The sequence below is a fragment of the Electrophorus electricus genome, chromosome 16 (genome assembly GCF_041902795.1).
Source record: "Electrophorus electricus isolate QZ-2024a chromosome 16, ASM4190279v1, whole genome shotgun sequence".
NCBI classification, from domain to species: Eukaryota; Metazoa; Chordata; class Actinopteri; order Gymnotiformes; family Gymnotidae; genus Electrophorus; species Electrophorus electricus.
Window position 1 is genome coordinate 6,357,501 of NC_137512.1, and position 17,440 is coordinate 6,374,940.

The window sequence follows — 17,440 nt, forward strand, 5'->3', positions numbered from 1 at the left end:
CCTCCACCCCACCCCCAGCGTGTAAGCAACCTCCTTCCCACCATGTCGGCCTGCCGTCCAGGCCAGTGGAGCAGTGGTTTACTCGAAGGAATAACTGCTGCCAGCACTGCTGTGCTTTTGGCAGGGAAACATTTGGCTGCAAGAGGCCCCTGTCTCCTGTTTCACATACCAGGAAAGAGAGGCAAGACCCGTTTTAGTTTCAATAATAACTGCAATAAGAATAACAACGATATTTGTGTAGCTTTTAGCCATTAACATGTCTAGCATCTTTTGAAATGGTCTAGCCCAGGGCTACAGAGCTCTAGTCCCGGAGGGCTCAGGGTGCAGCACATTCTGGGAACTTCGCTGCAGCCTGGATCATTTTGTTAATGATGTTCAGTTAATGATCACAGGGGGTCAGGGGAATGGCCAGACTGTTCTGCATCCCACCCATCCAGCGCTACGCTCAGACGCCCCGCTTCCCTGTGCTTTTGACATTTCCCTTTTCACGTTGTTTCCGCTCATTCTCTCCCTTTATTGGGGGGGGGGGGGGGGGGACAACTGCTTAGTCATGCATCTTTGCGTGTATGAGCACTGTAGTGCATGTGGACAGATTGGGGAAGTTAAGGAGAGGATTCTGTAATATGCGTGGTCAAACTCAGAGCCAGCCAAGCGCACTACAGTCAGGAGGCATGATCTGGCCTTCGCTACTCGCACGATAACAGGATGGCATGACCAGATATTCCATTTCCTTTGCAATGCTGTAATGTCAGAATAGCATTTGTCTTCTCTTTTGTCATGCTCAAAGTTTAAGGAACCAATTGCCTAAAGCATACATCCTGCAAGCAAGGATGGCTTTAATCAGAGATGTTCTGTCTGTCTGCTCTCTGTAGCTGTGCAGAAGACCGGGTAGGCAGACGCCCGCCATGCCTGTTGTCTTTTATGACTTAAAAACTCTAGTTATGCAGGCTGCTCTGTGTGCTCCTTCCTGACTACAGGCCTCCAGGATCTAGTACAGGGGACATTTGGTTGGTCGGTTGGCTTTTCTTCCCCTTTCTTTGGCCCTGGAATTATGGGAAGGATGCTACTGGTGGTATTGCTTCTATTTTCTTTCTCCCTTTCTTTTTCAGGAGTCCAACAGGACTCCTTGGAGACAGACTGAAGCTTTATTACCCCTGGCAGAGCCGTGGCCCGTTACCATTTTATAACGCTCCATTTGGAGCCAGCTAGTGTGCTGCAGTCCAGCCCAAACTGAGTAAAATGGGTTGCAGTCAAAATGGAGGCATGAACGTGTGTGTGTGTGTGTGTGTGTGTGTGTGTGTGTGTGTGTGTTTTCTTTTTTTAAATTCAGTTTTGGCCTCTTCAGTTTTTTTTTGCAGTGGCATGAAAGCAGTTGTATTCAGATCACAGGCAGCATCATTTGTCTTATTTCACTGATACTTTATGCAAGAGGTTTATCCAGCCAGTTTGTACTCACTTACTTTTCCTTGTTCTGTGTTTGGCTGCATTATTTGTGCCTAGCTCACAGTAGTGTTCTCTCCTCTGCGTAGGTGATGAAGGTGAACTCTGAGAAAGAGTTGTGCATGAAAGCTCGGGCCAGCAGGGGGCATTTAGATACAGTATCACAGCAAATGGCCTCTCACCCACAGTACTTGGAGAGCTTTCTGCGCACCCAGCACTACATCCTGTACATGGACGGGCCCCTACCCCATCACTACCGCCACTACATAGCCATCATGGTAAGCTTGCTGTTGTACCATTGTAGTCTGGTTTACATTCCTGTTCATACACCAACATTTAAAGGAGTCCAATTTAGCCACACATTCATCCTTTGTGCACAGTAAACAAATCAGTGAATCGCTTACTTATTGTTAGATGGCAATGAGAAGAAAGAGAGGCTGACGTTCAAGAAGCAGGTAGTTAAAACCACTTGCTGGCATTTGCAGAAGGAACATGTGGGTGCGTGTGTGCATGCATGCGCGTGTGTGGGTGTCTTCCAGGCTGCAGCGCGGCACCGCTGCAGCTACCTGGTGTCTCTGCACTCGGCTCAGTTCCTGCGGGACGGGGGTGACCCACAATGGCTGCAGGGGCTGGAGGCGGCACCAGCCAGACTCCGCCAGCTCGACCACATCAACAAAGTGCTGGCTCACCAGCCCTGGCTCACCGCACCCTCACACATCCAGGTATGGCACAACATACATGAGCGCCACCTTCGCCCGCTAAGAAGCTACCGGCTCTCTGCAGTGTTGGAATGAAACAGAAACTCAAAATGTGGCAATAATTTTACCAAAGTGAGAATCGTTGTTTGCACCACTGGTGGTGTTTGCCAGTGGATGTGGGCGGTGTTTGTAAGTGAACACGGGTAGGGGAGGGAAGCTGTTTCTGGACCCCTGACACTGTGCTGCCCCCGCAGGCTCTGCTAAAGCCCGGCGAGCATTGCTGGTCCCTGGCTGAGCTGGTCCAGGCCGTGGTGCTTCTGGCCCACTGCCACGCGCTCTGCAGTTTCGTCTTCGGCTCGGCCGCTGAGGTGGATGCGACCCCCGGACCCAGGCCGTCTCGTGGGACGCCCCCAGGCTACTGCCTCTGCGACGCTGCCAACGGCAACGCCGCTGTCCCTCTCGCAGAGCGAGCACCCCGCAGGCGGGTAAGGGCGCAGCTTCAACCCCTGGATTTGTCTCTGGTTTCTATTTTTAGGAAAACCCACAGCAGTTGCTTGACACTTTTTTTAAAAAGAGCTCGTATAAAGTCTGGGTACAAAAAATACTTTATGTAAATGGGAGACTTGACATTGTCTCTGAGGCTTTTTGTGGAGTGTTGTAAGCTAATATGCATAATGGATCTTTTTCTCCTTTGTGTAGTCCCTTGACTCGAGCTGTGAGCTGGCCTGCCTTCGAGAAGGAATCCATAAGTCACAGGAGGAGAATGAAAGAAAAGGAGATCTAAACCTACAGTCTCACACGCTCCTGCATATAGGTGCGTTGCGGATTACTGTCAGCCCCTGGCTCAGTGTAGCATGACCTGAGCACATCAAAACACAGTGTTGACATTTGCACTGAAGAGGAGTGCATGTTTTGTTTGGCTTTTGGGTTTGTTTGTTGTTTTTTTGTTTTTGTTTTTTTGTTGTTGTTTTTTTTTAAACTGACTAATGTCCTTCCTGAATTCTACACAACGGTTAACCTGTCCGCTCACCTTCTCTGGGATCAGACGCAGAAGAGGAGGAGGAGGAGGTGATGTGTTCCATGGACCCTTCCCGCTTTGTAATGGACCCCGAGTTTGGCTACCAGGAATTTGCCCGAAGGGAGGAGGACCATTTCCAAGTATTCCGGGTGCAGGTGAGGGCTTTGACGCAGCATTGGATTACAATGGAGCAACCACCCGCTTCCAGCCTACACCCTTGCTGCTTCAGGCGGGCAATTCTAGACTTTCCATTCCTTAACCTTAAAGGAAGACTGCGCTGTCTCTTTAGGTTTCCTTTGTTATACTATTTGAACATGTGGTCTACAGAATTATCTGCGTGTGTCCCAGGCTGGATTAATACGCTCATAATCTTTCAGGTAACTACAGGGTGGCGAATGCTGTTGTGATGCATTTATGCATTTGCCTGCAGGACTACTCTTGGGAGGACCACGGTTTCTCCCTGGTGAACCGGCTCTACTCAGACATCGGCCACCTGTTGGACGAACGTTTCCGCAGTGTGGCCTCTCTGCCCTCCCCCCATGACCCTGACCTCAAGAGAGCCATCTGGAACTACATCCACTGCATCTATGGAATTAGGTACAGGTGACATCCAGCAGTAGTCCAGCTCAAGGAGTGCGTACGAATGCTTTTACTTTTTAACCACTCTCTGCACCTTCCCACAGGTATGATGACTATGATTACGGAGAGGTGAACCATCTGCTAGAGCGTGGATTGAAACTTTATATTAAGGCGGTGGCCTGCTACCCTGACTCCACCAAGAACCCTCTTCACCCCTTGCCCTGGGCTCCTCTCAAAGCCTCAGAGAAGGTATCATCATCAGGAATCCAGTCCCCCCACCCCCCCCACATCACCTGCTAGTACCAAAAAAAAAAAAAAAAAGCCCTGTACTGCTCTCACTACTGAGCTCCATTTAAAATATTTTCTCATGTTAAACTACAATGTATGCATATTGAATTAATCTGAATAAGGGGCTTTCCTCTGTGTTTCCTCCGCCTCTCTGCCGTAGGTCCATGTGAACCTGCTGGTGATGGAGGCCCGGCTCCAGGCGGAGCTGCTCTATGCGCTAAGAGCCATCACGCAGTACATGATCGCCTAGGACCCCAGCCATGGAGCGCGGAGAGAGCAGGGGGGGAGTCGCACAGTCACTTACGGTACAAGACAGACCTGAGCCAGGGCCAGTGGGGACAGGCAAGGGAAGAAGATGGATGGGGAAATGAGAGCGAAAGCTGAACAGGCTGGTGAAGAGCAATATCTCTCATTATTCATGGCTCCTATACGTTCTCATTTTCAGAGATTACTTAAGTGTGAACCAAGGTACTGCTGTGAAAAATCTTGGAAAAAAAACTATTACTTTTTTTGTCTCTGCATGTTGTTCCCTTGCTCCTTTCTTACTTTCTTGCATTTTTGTGTGAGTGTGTGTATATGTGCGCACACATGTATGTGTGTCCAGTGTGTTTCTTTTTTTTTACGTTTCTTTTTGAATATCCTTGTTTGTTCCAATGTGCAATTACTTTTATTCTGTTGTTGTTGTTGTTGTTGTTGTTACTGATATTGTGAATAGTTTTTATCATTGTGGGGTTTTTTGGTCTGTTGATTCTTGAATGGGAGAATAGAAGTGTCAGTTTCAGCTGTAGAGTATTGAGTGGTAAGATTGAGGCAAAAACAAGTGACCGAACTCCCAAATCAGAGGTCTGTGTTTACTGAGGCTAAGTGAACAGACAAATGATAATAGAATGTTTAACAAGGTTTCTGAATATTTCAATTTTATGTTCAGAACAAGATACAACAGACAATGTGGGAAAGGTTATGTGGCTATGAATTTGTTTTAATAGCACTTTTAAGATAATCATATTTGGGCACCAAATACTCTTACAGCAGCATCCAACTGATCTTGAAAACCATCATAAAAGGATGTGATTTCATATGACTCCTTTTAAATTACCAGATGTTCTGCTGACTTATCCAGCATTAATGTGAATAATGAAGATGGTAGACACAAATCTGGGATTCAGAAGAGTCTGGCAGAACTTTCAAATGACTGACACATTTTAGGAATTTTACTACAAATGTAGTTACCTTATGATGTGCACTCCACTGACTATGGGGCTTAGAATAAGCTTGTTTTAATGTTGAAACATATTGGTATAGGTCAAATGAAGGATTTAAAAAACTGATCTGCAAAACGGTTCAATTATATTTTTGCCATCTGTGATAAGGTCAAAGGTCAGCCTGCCGTGATGCTTCCTGTAATTGACCTGCACAATTTGTTTCCTTGCACTGGACTTTTTGCACAAAACCCCATAAGTGACCTGCATTGCCTCTGAGCAGCTGTAACTGTTTTTGGAACAAATGACCTGGTGAGGCCTAGTTTCACTGGTACCACACTGATGCCATAGTTATGTTAAATGTTTTGGTTGTGGAAAAGGCCAAACTTGATTATTTGGCTAGGTCAAGCCATGATAGTATTGAAGAGTTGCAGTTTTCTACTGCTCATGTAAGGTACATTTGGCAAAGAAATATGGGCACCATCATTGTTCTTTCTTTTTTTATATTTCAAACACATTGCATTACTATACTATATCACTATGGCTATGTTCAGAGTTCGTGTAGTACTCAAATCAGATTTGTTTGGGTTTGGTTTTTTTTCCTTTTGTCCTTTTTTTTTCTTTCCAAATCTGATAAGACTTAGGAATTTAGACAATATATGGATTAGAACTGAAGTGTTGCAATGTCAAGATAAGATGTGTAAGGGGGGGTAATTAATGATTTGATTGCCTTTCTAAACCTAGCCAGTGACTGTGTTTTGTTCTTTTTTTTGTTGGAGGTGTTTGGGGTTGGACAGATGGTGCTGAATCTCATCAGCTTTCATTTAGTATAGCACTGTGGGATTCTTGGGAGAATTAGAAGTGCATATCAGAAGAGCACCAAAACAAAGTATGAATTTCAGTGTGCTAAATTTTTTGGGCTGACTTCCTAGATGCCGATTAAAAACTTTTCAGACAAGAGACTGTATCCTTTAGTCCTGGACTGCGTGGTTTGTGATGAGCCACAGACAGCTTCATTAGCGCGGTGCCTTCAGCTTATATCAGTAACAAACTTGGGCTGGTGGTGTCATTGGAACAACTGGAGTTGCAGCTTGCGCATGCTGAACTGAGCCCTGTTTTGTAGCATGGACACCACTGTTTATCGCTCCTGCACTTGGCAGTCAAACAAATCTGCGACCAAGGAGCTCACAAGTACAGACTGTTCAGTGGTTTGCCTTGGAGTACCAGCCAACGCACAACAACAGCAGCAGAAGCACCGAGCCTCTGCACCATCAGGCTGCTCCACATTTTTACGGAGCTTACGTGTGCTGTTGTTTACCCGTCATACCATCAGCATGTCTTGATTTGTTTCTCCCTGATAGCCTTGTCTGACAGTGAAGAGCAACAGAGAACTCTTTCCCCCTTTTTGCTTTACAAACCCTCCTCTTGATGGAAGAACTAAACTGTGCCACGGAAAAGGAGACCTGAAAGACAAGTTGATATTTACCACGTAAATGTAGGATTAATAAATGAAAACAAACAAACAAACAAAAAAAGGTCAAAACTAGCAAAAATCACACACAAAAAAAAAGTTTCTTCAAATATGAGCTTATTTTTTCTATAAAGATATGCTATACCACTTGTGTGTCTCCTGTTGTGTTGATTCCACATGTGTTCCTGACTCTTGATCCCTGGCTGTACATTTTATTTTTATCTGAATGCTTTTGGTTTGTTAAAACTAGGCAGATTGTACTTTCATGTCAAGTTTATGAATGTAAATGCTCCAGTACAATAGCTGTGACTCAGACTCGTTGTTCCTCACCACTGAGGCACTCCTGCCATCTTGTGGTAGGCGCTTGACTTTCTCACACATGGAAAAAGGGGCAAAAAATAATAATTGGATGCCAGCTGCAGCGGAAAGACGTTAAAGTCCCTGTAATTTTCCCCCATAATCTATATCTTTTTTTTTATTTCATGTTTTTTAGTTATTTACGATGAACCGGCAGTCAAAGAATGATGGTGTTTTCTGGTGTTTGAATATCTTCTTTCCGCCCGCCCCTGACGTTTTCTTCGGTTGGATTTGAGTTAGGAGGGGCTAACTTTGGCGTACAATGCCAAGCCTGCCGATGTACCAGGCAGAGTTAGCGACAACTTTTGTCGATCATTCTGCTCCGTCATGACATGCCCTCATACTTCTGCACAAGCAGCGGCTCAATTTCTGGAGCATTTAACTACTATTAAAGTATAATAATACATATTTATTAACGGATTTTTTTGTCTGCAGGTTTAAGGTCATTTCTCTCTTCTTAGGTTTATGTAGTGTAGCGCTAGGATTGCTATTCTGTTGAGGCCTTTAATCCCCGAATCCTTTTCCTGTTTCCAGTGAGCCAGTGTTCCTAACTTCAGCTAAAGTAATGCAATGACCAAAGTATTTGTTCATTTCAAATACTATCAATCACATAGTTGGTCTTCTTGAATAATGCCACATTCATTTTGAGGGTGCTTGGTTTTACATCAGTTTTAAAGATGCTTAAATGCTTTGTATGTAGAGGATTATTTTTACCTGTTATTTGCAATGTCTTTAAAACATAAACAGCACCAGTAGAGATGCCATTGATGCATCAGGGACTGAGACTTTGTCCCAAGTCCCATGTCTGATGGCTGTCTTAATACACCACAAATGTTTTGTTTACTGCAAACAGCAAAGAAAAAAGTTCTTCCTTAGAACAGAAAAGGACATCAACCTCACCTGAACACGAAGCTCACAATGACATTTAAAGCAGATCTAGATTTTTTAAAATTGCCATCACTAGTGTCAAATTAAGACATCAGAAAAAATACCTCAGGAACTGCAAGATGGTGAAATTTTAAACCAAATTTTGAGACACCACCTGGGATAGTTTCACATGCTGTAGATAATGTAATGATGTTGAAATAAGATTTGAGTTCTTTCATTTCCACCTCTCTAATCAACAGATTCAATACAGTACACAATGCACAAAGGAAGAATAAGCCTGTAGCACAGGTTGTCACATACATGTACCATTAGAGATTTGACACTGAACCCACCTCAGCTAATCTTCATCCCAGATTGGAAACATCCAGTGACACTACATTGGTACAGGTGGGGCAATGGTAGCTCAGTGGTTGCGGTACTTGACTTGTAATTGGAAGGTTGCTGGTTCAACCCCCACCACTGCCAAATTGGCCCACTGTGGGCCCCTGAGCAGTCTTTAATCCTCAATCGCTCAAGTTGTTCTCATTCATAATTGTAAATTGCTGTGGATAAAAGCATCAGATAAATGTACATTAATTTAAGTAACTACACAATTATAGTTGCAAATCACCAATAGGTTATGCCATAATTTAAATAATGTACCATTAAAATACTAAGAATATTTGAAATAACCACAAACGACAATGTGAGTTACACAGATTAGGTTTATTTCGGTTATCCTTGACTGGTTTCACAGTCACCTCTGGCTAACTTAACAATGAAATAAGAATGGCAGGGAAAAAGAAGAAAACACAAAACAAATCAAAGCAATAAAGTACACGTACAGTAAATTGGCTATGCACAACTCACCAATCTTTTACAATGCCCTCCCCCATTAAAAACAAATGAAACTCATGAGTCAATCCTATCCATAAACTAACATTTAGTTAAACTGGATCTGTCAGGAGAAAAGAGGAAAAACTATAAGAATTAATATTAAACATGAAAAAGCTAATATCAAAAAAGAAAAACGTGATCTGGAGTCAAGATAGAGTAACTTCTACAGAATGTTTGAGGCCCTCTCTCTTAGGACTTCTATATTTTTCACTCCTAATGTCCAACCAACCAGCTTCTCGCAACAGAACACTTCAAATAAAAATGCTGCTAGTCACTACACCCACTATAAAAAAAAAAAAAAAAAAAGTTATATAGTTTGTCAGTCACTTTGTAATCAAACCTAAAGACTAATTTGACAGGCAGCCCAGTTCCATTTTTCATGTTTGTAATACATCTTACTCTGAATATAATCACAGAGACTGAATATAACCAATTCAATTGTGATTACTTTAAAATTAGCATAGAAACATACAAATTAAATTTTTGCACTACATCCTGCTTGTCTAAATGTAGCCTAATGGTTTGTCATTCATAATGCACATTGTTCAACACTCACTAATGTAACCACAAAATCAAATCACCATCATTCCAAACTCAGAAACATTCACACATGCATGACCAAGCAAAAGCCCAAAAGATGAGAGCAATGATGTAAACGGTTAATTGAAATACAGATCAATAGCCATAACAAAATAACACTATATTTCCTTTTTTTTTTAAAAAAAGGACTGATTTCAAGAAATGTAGTGCATTATTACTTGATGTGTGGCGAGAGACTCATTCAATGGCTAACCCACCTCTGCTTTCCAAAATTTAGGCTCTACAAAAATTCATTATATTTGGGGATTATGATATAGGTAAATTTATCTATTTTCTACATTTTAGAAAATGTACTGAATATGTGCTGCATAAAATGATACAAGGCCCTAAAATCTAAAAATATGGCCCTCTTAATTGTAGATAATATCTAGCACCGATCAATAGGAGGAACACGCATCCTCTGCAAAGACAGAGAACTGCTTTAACAGTTCAAATCTAATATACTGAGGTTATTACAGTTAAATGATGAATAATGTCCAATCCATATAAACAATGTGAATGCAGAAGTTAAACTAAAGGAGTAAACCTAATCAACCAATTAAATGAAAATATCAGGCTAAAAAAGTAAGGAGCAATATGATTTGCTCCAGAGGAACATGCTATAGTGTCCATTGGCAGTTTACAACTTTTAATCTAAATTCGGTAAATGCATACATTATATAATTTCTCAAAGTGGAACATAAATCATACTTCTGTAATATTAAAACATTTAAGTGATGGCTGGGTAACATTTATAAAAATCAGCAATGAGTTGTAAAGTGATTATCTTGCCTCTTCCTACAGGAAGTTTTTTTTTTTTTAATTATTATTATTATTATTATAGTAGTATTTAATATTATTATTACATCATTAACCATATATATATATATATATATATATATATATATATATATAAAATTTTAACCCTGAGAGTTAAACATTGCATTATAATCATCCACTTTTGATTAGCTTTTTTTGTTTTTCCTTTTTTAATATAAAGATGAAATCATATAAATTGTCTGAATTGTCTGGCAAGTGTGATAGAGCTCAATGCATCATCCTTGCCTTTGCCATTACCAAATAGAGATATCACATAGAAAATCCTAATTTGCAAAGCATGTTGTTGTTATATTAAATGCACCCATGCAATCCATTTATTTGACAAAGGAATTAAATCCTTTCTGAGTGGGTTCAATTGTGTAAAGCTTATCTACACTGCAATACTATCATCTCAAGCCCTCCCAGGCTGGCATGCAGTTCTTAGTGTTCCTTTGGTTATGTATAAAATCTACATGCATTTCATCTTTTACAAAAATAAAAGATTACATAGAAAATGACCGTTAAAAATTATCGGACCATTTATGCAGTTTAAAAAACACATTAACAGTGTATTTTCTGATTAGTATGAATATTTGTCTAATATAGCCCCATCTAAATTGGACGCTAAAACTATAGTCAACATACTCAATTGTTTGTTTTTTTTCTCTTTAACAAATTTATACAAAAGATGTTAGTACTACATGAGATAATCACTGAGAAAATGTCTTGTGAACATATTTTTGTGTAGCATTTGCTGACAAGTGAAGCTTTGAATGAAATTATTCAACATTACTTAGGATTCTTTTCTCCATTTGCTGAATTTAAGCGCTTAAAAGTACTAGAAACATCAAACATCACACAAAAACTTCAAATATTGCATCCTGAAAAAGGGAACTCAATTTCTGATATCACTATGCCATTCAGATTGCTGGCAGAGTGGTAAAAATTCACAGAAACAGAGTAAGTAAAATTCTATGGTAAAATCAAAATGCCCTGTGTATAATCACATTTCTTCATACTGTTAATAACAACACAATTTAAGAATAAGTCATCAAACTTGAAGTCTCACTCAGTGATCTGCCTCCACTCTTCAGCACACAAGGGGAAAACACTTTCCTGAGCAGATGTTGCAAATGCCAAATTAAAAGTTAAACCATTAAACACCAATCAAACCACTTTGAAATATTTCACTTTAACTTCGTTTTGCCTCCTCCTTCTAAGAAATAAAACATGAGTATACTTCGTACCACTGAGTGTGTGCTATCTGAGCACAGCTTCACTGTCCAACTATACATTATGATCTAGGCTCAGTAAAACCATCTCTATTCAATCTCTATGGTGAAGATTGTGTTGTTGTTGACAGTGTTTCTGTGATGTAATGCTGCCTTCAGGAGGTGGTCACAGTAGACAAGTGAGCTGGGTCATGCACCCGATCCACCAATCCACTGACGTGATCAATGCAGCATTATTTGATTTTGATACTCCATTCTTTTTCACCTGCAAAGTTTGATTCCCCCTGGCCAAGTTAGTTTTGCCTTTAGCTCAAGGAAGAGGAGTACCATCTCAGTCCTGTGCTATTTTGGTATTAGTAGAAGGCAGTACTGTAATAAACATGATTAATAGTTTATTAGTTGTGCTTCTTCACTACTGTCTTATTTTGCCTCTTCAACAACTCTGTCATCCAAAAAACAGCAACTCTGAAAAACCCTTGCAAATATTGTGTGAAAAAAAAAAAATTCAAGACATTTGGGAATCTATGTGTCCAATAGCCCATGTCCTCATCTATATTGGCACTTGAATAAAACACTCCCTCTTCCCCCATTCCCACACCCCAAAAAACCAAGTCGGTTTGTTTCTTAAACCAAAATAATTAATGCATTTGAGGTACAATGGCAAATGTGGGGGCAAAATTTTCCCTGAAGGGGTAACATTTTAGCTAATGCACCACATGGGTTTCCATCATTTTGTTACTTTGTTAGGGATGAAGGGCTTTCCTGCAATGAGAATAGAGAGAAGAGTGATTAAACACCCTACACTTGTACATTTTTGTCCCTACAGTGACATGGTAAAAAAAGTTTAAAGAGAGGCTTATTATTCTATTGTATATGACTTGCAATTAGTGTTCTTGCTTAAAAGGCAAAAGGGCTGAAGGCAAAAAAAAAAAAACTATATGTAAAAAGACTATATGTACCTTACCTACTCCTATCTTTAACAGAGTTAGCTGGGCACCCAGTTGTGAGACGAGCTCTGCGGGGTTGATGGCCCAGGATAACTTTGCGCAGCTGGTACAATAGGATCAAAGTTGAAGTCAATTGCATCTCCATCCATAAGATCACTGTTGATGATGTAATCAACATCACAGTCTAAGTTCTCTGTGAACATGTCAATATCCAAGTCTGTGGGGAGACGGTCCTGAGAGGGCAAAAAGCAAGCTGGTGTACCAAACTGGCTTATTCCCTGAAGACCGCCATTCCCACTTTCTGAAGGAACAGATCCATGCTGAAGTAGCCCTTCACCTGGCAACTGATGCGGAGTCTTCATGGCTGTTAGCTGTGGTGGTTCCTGGCCCATGCCTGATAGCAGCATGCCAAAGCCCATTTGAGAGTGCTGCTGCTGTGGCTGTAACTGGGATTGAGGCTGAAGGGCCATTTGCCCTACTGGGCTGGGTTCCATACTTTTGCCCAACATCATTTGACCAGGCTTGCCTTGGCTGCTAGATATGGGGCCCCCAAGACCCAACAGATTAGCACTTCCCTGACTGGGCATCAGAGGATCCACCTGAGTCATCATGACATCATTTGGTGGGGGCGAGTCCGAAGTGAGTAACGCCTCAAGACTGGAGGGCACATGAGTAGTGAAGCCACTTCGAGATCCAGACCCTGGCAGTGGGATAAACAGTGAATTTCCAAAGTTTGATGGGCTTGTGTTGGCGCTTCCTCCCTGCTGAACTGAATTCTGTGACCCTGGCTGGGTTGGTCCCTGAGGTCCCTTTACTGGCTGTATCTGACGATAAGAGGGAAAGTTAGACCCACGAGGCAGCAAGGTAGATGCAGAGGGAAGTGGTGTAGGTGGAGCTTGTGGGGCTGTGCTTGGGCTTGCACCACCTTGCTGCGCTGTCATTAAGGTAAGTCCGTCAATTAGGTCCAGTTCTTCCATGAGGGTCTCGGTAAGTGTAGGTGGAAGACTGCCAGGGGGATAGCCACTCAGACGACCATCCTCAGGCAAGTCATCTTCATCTTCTTGTCCTGGGGCAATTGGTGAAAGCCTTCCACTCAGAGTGCTGGCGTTGGAGCTGGTACGTGGCCTGAAGCTTGTCCACATGTCTTGGTCATCCAAGCTTCCTCGGGATGATGGACTACTATTGTTCACCCCCCACTTTCCAAACTGAGATGGAGGACCAGGACTGTCGGCACCCCCTGCACCAGAGGCGCCCTCAGCCTGTATGGCACCACCAGCTCCTGCCTGCTTTTTGGTCTGCTTTGCCCGCATACGGCTTTTCAGCAATTTAGTGCTATTGTCCATGGAGGCAGCACGGCGACGAGGGGCTTTCCCAGTTTTCCCCCCTTCAGGATTAAGCATCCACCAAGAGCTCTTTCCTGTAGATTCATTGTGCACTCTCAAAAACTTGTTGTGGAGGGACAAATTGTGACGAATTGAGTTCTGCGTAGAGACAAAATAACAACAAAATAAATAACTATGAGGTGACTTGTCTTGAAACAATGGGAGTTAAGCCAAGAGTTACTGGTTAATTTCGAGTCTACATGTTACAGCACTAATAAATCTGGCATAAGGTTTTCAGTATTTCTAATGTAAAAATGTCACTGACATGGAAATATTATTCAGAGTGATCACCAATTAATTTATGTGGGGCTACAAAATTTTAGTCTGAAATGATCTGTACCTTCCATCCAGCAGAACTGTTGCTGTCTCCTTTATCCTTAAAATACGGCACAGTTTTAACCATCCAGTCATAGATCTGTGCCAGAGTGAGTCGTTTCTCTGGTGAGTTCTCAATCGCCTGGCTTATCAGATCAGCGTAGGATTGATTCCCCCAAGCATTGCGTCGAGATGAGCCCTTTCTTGGCGTGGCCCCACCCACTCCAGCTACCACTCCTCCCTCCGAGACAGCAACCTTTTCGGGTTCAGATGTGATTTGTTGGGGCTCCTGTTTATCTTCATCAGCAGGTGGGGTTCCAGCAGCAGACTCAGTGCCGTCTGTCCCCTCTGCTTTGACAGCTGAGATGTCGGGTCTAGGCAAGGGCCATGTGCATGACCTCGGTCTGCTCTGTGGCTCAAAATCTGGGTCAATCGGGGGTACGCTGTCTGCCTCCATTGTTATGTGTATTCAGGAGAATTTCAAGGGAGAGCCTGACAATACTGGTTAACTGCTAAGCACGTGGTGCTATTTTTAAGTAAAATATTACAACAGATCTATAGATCAAAAGATATTAGTTTATCATTCACTTAACAAGCCTATTCTAGCTAGATTGTTCATTTAAAGTTTGGGTTTGTGACAGAGATGCAGCAGTGATCTCTAAATTATACCAGTAATTTAGATACTTGTTGCTAGACTAGTTATGAAAAATTTCAAACAGCCTTTTTTTGTTCCCCAACCACTAGGAGAGTGGTTGATGGCGCAGGGACATAATCTGGACACACCAATATAGCGTCAGTTAATCCTCAGATTGGAGATTAAAAGGGCCAAATAATCTCCTTAATAGTAACTATCATAAACCTTCAATTTCCACAGAGGGAAAGAGGAAAGAAATGGGTCTCTGTTTACATAAAAGAACAAAGGAAAATCATATAGTATTCTAAACCATAAAACTACTAGAATACACAGAAACATCTGGATTGCTATCAGAAAGTGTTATATAAAAAATGAGACTAAGTCATCCCTTCACCAAGACATGAGTGTCAGGGTGATCTGAACTATAACTGTACAAGACTCAACCATCAGCAGAGCTTATACCAGGGAAATAAAATGTTAAACTCATATAATGAAGAAAAAATATATGTGGAAGCAATAATTAATTAGCCACACTATATAATAAATTCCCACTTGCACACACGGCAATAACTCAAAGGATTACCTTCCACACTTGTCATTTGTAGCAGCGAATAGACTACTTGATATAGCAATATGTTCAATTCTTAATCTATAGAAAAGGGCATTTACCTGAAAGATGTTCAATATATAGTGATAAAAGACAAGTTTTATAACAACCCTTGAAATAATCTACTGTTTTCAATAATCTAAGGATGCAAAAGCCCGCTGTTTAATACAAAACACTGTCTATTGGCCTTTAAAAAGTTTTTCCAAGTAAATGTAAACTATTTGTTTGCGAACTATTAGGGTGTGCATCAAAACCAACCGACCGTTTGTCAGTCTACTCTGAAGTCCAATCTTTAATTAAAATATCAATTTAAGGTATTATTTGAAATATCAATAGAAATGTCAGAACTGAGCCTTTATGCCGATGCTTTCACGTTGGTACTCGCCAAAAAGCGAATAAAATAACTAACCATGCGCCTGTGTGTATATGTTGTGCGCGCCTTGCTAAGCAACTAATAGCATAGCCTTTAAAAAGCGAATATATAACAGATGTCACAGTCCCGACGGTCACTGGCGATTCATAGGTCTGATCCCAGACGAAAAATATCTCTCAGTCCGTATTATTGTAGTTGAAGCTGAAGTTGAAGTTGAAGTTTGCACGCTTCCACACGCCGTATGTGCAGGCGCGTGTCACCATCTGCCATGTTTCTCCAGACGTTACTACACACGATGCTCGCGCGGGCACGACTACGCCGAACAAGTCCCTCCAAGACTTCGTATTTCCAGCAGAAATCAGGTTCGTCGTACACTTTCGAAAGTAAAAGCGTTCAGTCCCACATCTTGAATTCAGCCGTCGGCAACTCGACTACCCCGACAAAACTCGCAATCATAGTTTTAACGTGGGGAGAAAGTAGACGGCCACCTAGTTAGCCAACTCCTCCAGTAATTTATGAGTTAAAATCCCTCCGCAGAAGTGAAAGAAAGCAGCTTTCCTCAAGGAATCCGGTTTCCCATCGTAGTTATTGTTCAATCCTTCCCACTGTATAGTTAATGCTGAAAATGAAAGAGTCATTCATCGTATCTATCTTGTTTTGTTTTGTTTTGACTCGAGGCGAAGACTCCCTTCTGACGTCTGTTTACCACTGCCAGCCAACGAGTACTGCGCTTGCGTGAAGGGGGTTGCCGGGAAATGCAGTCAGCCATGTGATAAATTAGACTCGCCTCTGCTGTAAACAGGTGTGGTAGGAATCTTAAGAAAGCTCTTAAGATCCCCTATGCGATCGTTGTGACACTTTCGTCTCATCAGTATAAGTTATAAGAGGAGCACTAAAAAGTGTTATCACAGCGGCGATGAGAATGTTAGTTTGTGCTATAATCTGAACTGATCTGATCTACTGATAGATCACGATTTTTACCACAATTAAATATTGTAGAAATGCTATTTTAGATACATTTAAAGGTTATGTTAAAAGTTAGTATACGGCCATACAGACAGTTTCTGATAGTCATTGGACGCTAATGGTTAATTACATTGAACTAAATATATATTCTAACACCGTGTTAACCATTACAAAAAGGTGGTTTAGAAAGAATATTTGGAATGTCAAATTATTTAGCCGAATTCGAAATTAATTTTATATAGGCGTATTGAGACCCTTATTATATCGTATATTCATTGTTGAAGCTAATCTTTGTCTATGAGAGCATGTCACAGTACATTTTGGTGTTGACAAACGCTTTCATCTGATCTGTTGCTGCTGGTGGTACTTGGCATCGTATTTTCCATTAGTAAACTTCCTGTTGTGTTGAATTGTGCCAACTTTACAGTCTCCTTTAGGTCTCCTTAAAAACTACATTCACCACAAGCAGTTGTGTTCAGCGCCTCTTCTGCCAGTGGTGGGCGGCACAAGACACGTTGCATGATGCAACCCTGAGCTCCAGATGGGTCGTGGTATTGGAACATTTCGTTCCATGCAGTTATGACTGTAAACGCGAATAGCCTTACCGGTTAAAGATGTTAATATAGCCTACATTTAATCTTTCGAAAATGTACACAGTTGCTCGTTGACTGCCTGTTTAAAACACAGATTCTTACTGCTGCTATATGGGGAAAGAGCCAAAAAATTTATTCCAAACCGTCTGTATGCATTAACCTTGATCTCTTCGGTTCTC

At 41.6% G+C, this 17,440-nt stretch overlaps 2 protein-coding genes across 6 annotated transcripts in view; one reads left to right on the top strand and one right to left on the bottom strand.

The window, feature by feature from the left end:
- Positions 1-6,840, top strand: part of sesn4 (sestrin 4) — a 13,193-nt gene extending 6,353 nt beyond the window's left edge. For 3 of the 4 annotated variants that reach the window (XM_027012990.3, XM_027012991.3, XM_027012993.3), the window contains exons 2-9: positions 1,530-1,718; positions 1,980-2,162; positions 2,393-2,623; positions 2,838-2,952; positions 3,184-3,311; positions 3,587-3,753; positions 3,840-3,984; positions 4,184-6,840. In XM_027012990.3, coding sequence (XP_026868791.1) covers positions 1,530-1,718; positions 1,980-2,162; positions 2,393-2,623; positions 2,838-2,952; positions 3,184-3,311; positions 3,587-3,753; positions 3,840-3,984; positions 4,184-4,273 — 1,248 coding nt within the window. In that variant the 3' untranslated portion in view covers positions 4,274-6,840. Of the gene's footprint in view, positions 1-18; positions 182-1,529; positions 1,719-1,979; positions 2,163-2,392; positions 2,624-2,837; positions 2,953-3,183; positions 3,312-3,586; positions 3,754-3,839; positions 3,985-4,183 lie in introns of all 4 variants that reach the window. The other variant, XM_027012994.3, reaches the window with a different exon arrangement.
- A 1,784-nt stretch (positions 6,841-8,624) lies between these two features.
- foxo4 (forkhead box O4) lies at positions 8,625-16,436 on the bottom strand. 2 transcript variants are annotated; one of them, XM_027012978.3, is made up of 3 exons: positions 14,114-16,436; positions 12,404-13,872; positions 8,625-12,206 (listed from the first exon to the last, which is right to left on the bottom strand). In XM_027012978.3, the coding sequence occupies exons 1-2, from the start codon at positions 14,543-14,545 to the stop codon at positions 12,430-12,432; spliced, it is 1,875 nt and encodes a 624-aa protein (XP_026868779.3). In that variant the 5' UTR covers positions 14,546-16,436; the 3' UTR covers positions 8,625-12,206; positions 12,404-12,429. The 2 variants fall into 2 exon arrangements, with proteins under 2 accessions (XP_026868779.3, XP_026868778.3); XM_027012977.3 differs by having other exon boundaries at positions 12,409-13,872; positions 14,114-16,435.
- Positions 16,437-17,440: the final 1,004 nt, after the last annotated feature.

Coding starts and splice junctions, on each gene's coding strand:
- foxo4 (XM_027012978.3), bottom strand. CDS start 14,545: ATGGAGGCAGACAGCGTACCCCCGATTGACCCAGATTTTGAGCCACAG. Junction 13,873..14,113: donor ACAGTTCTGCTGGATGGAAG/GTACAGATCATT, acceptor GTCTCTACGCAG/AACTCAATTCGTCACAATTT.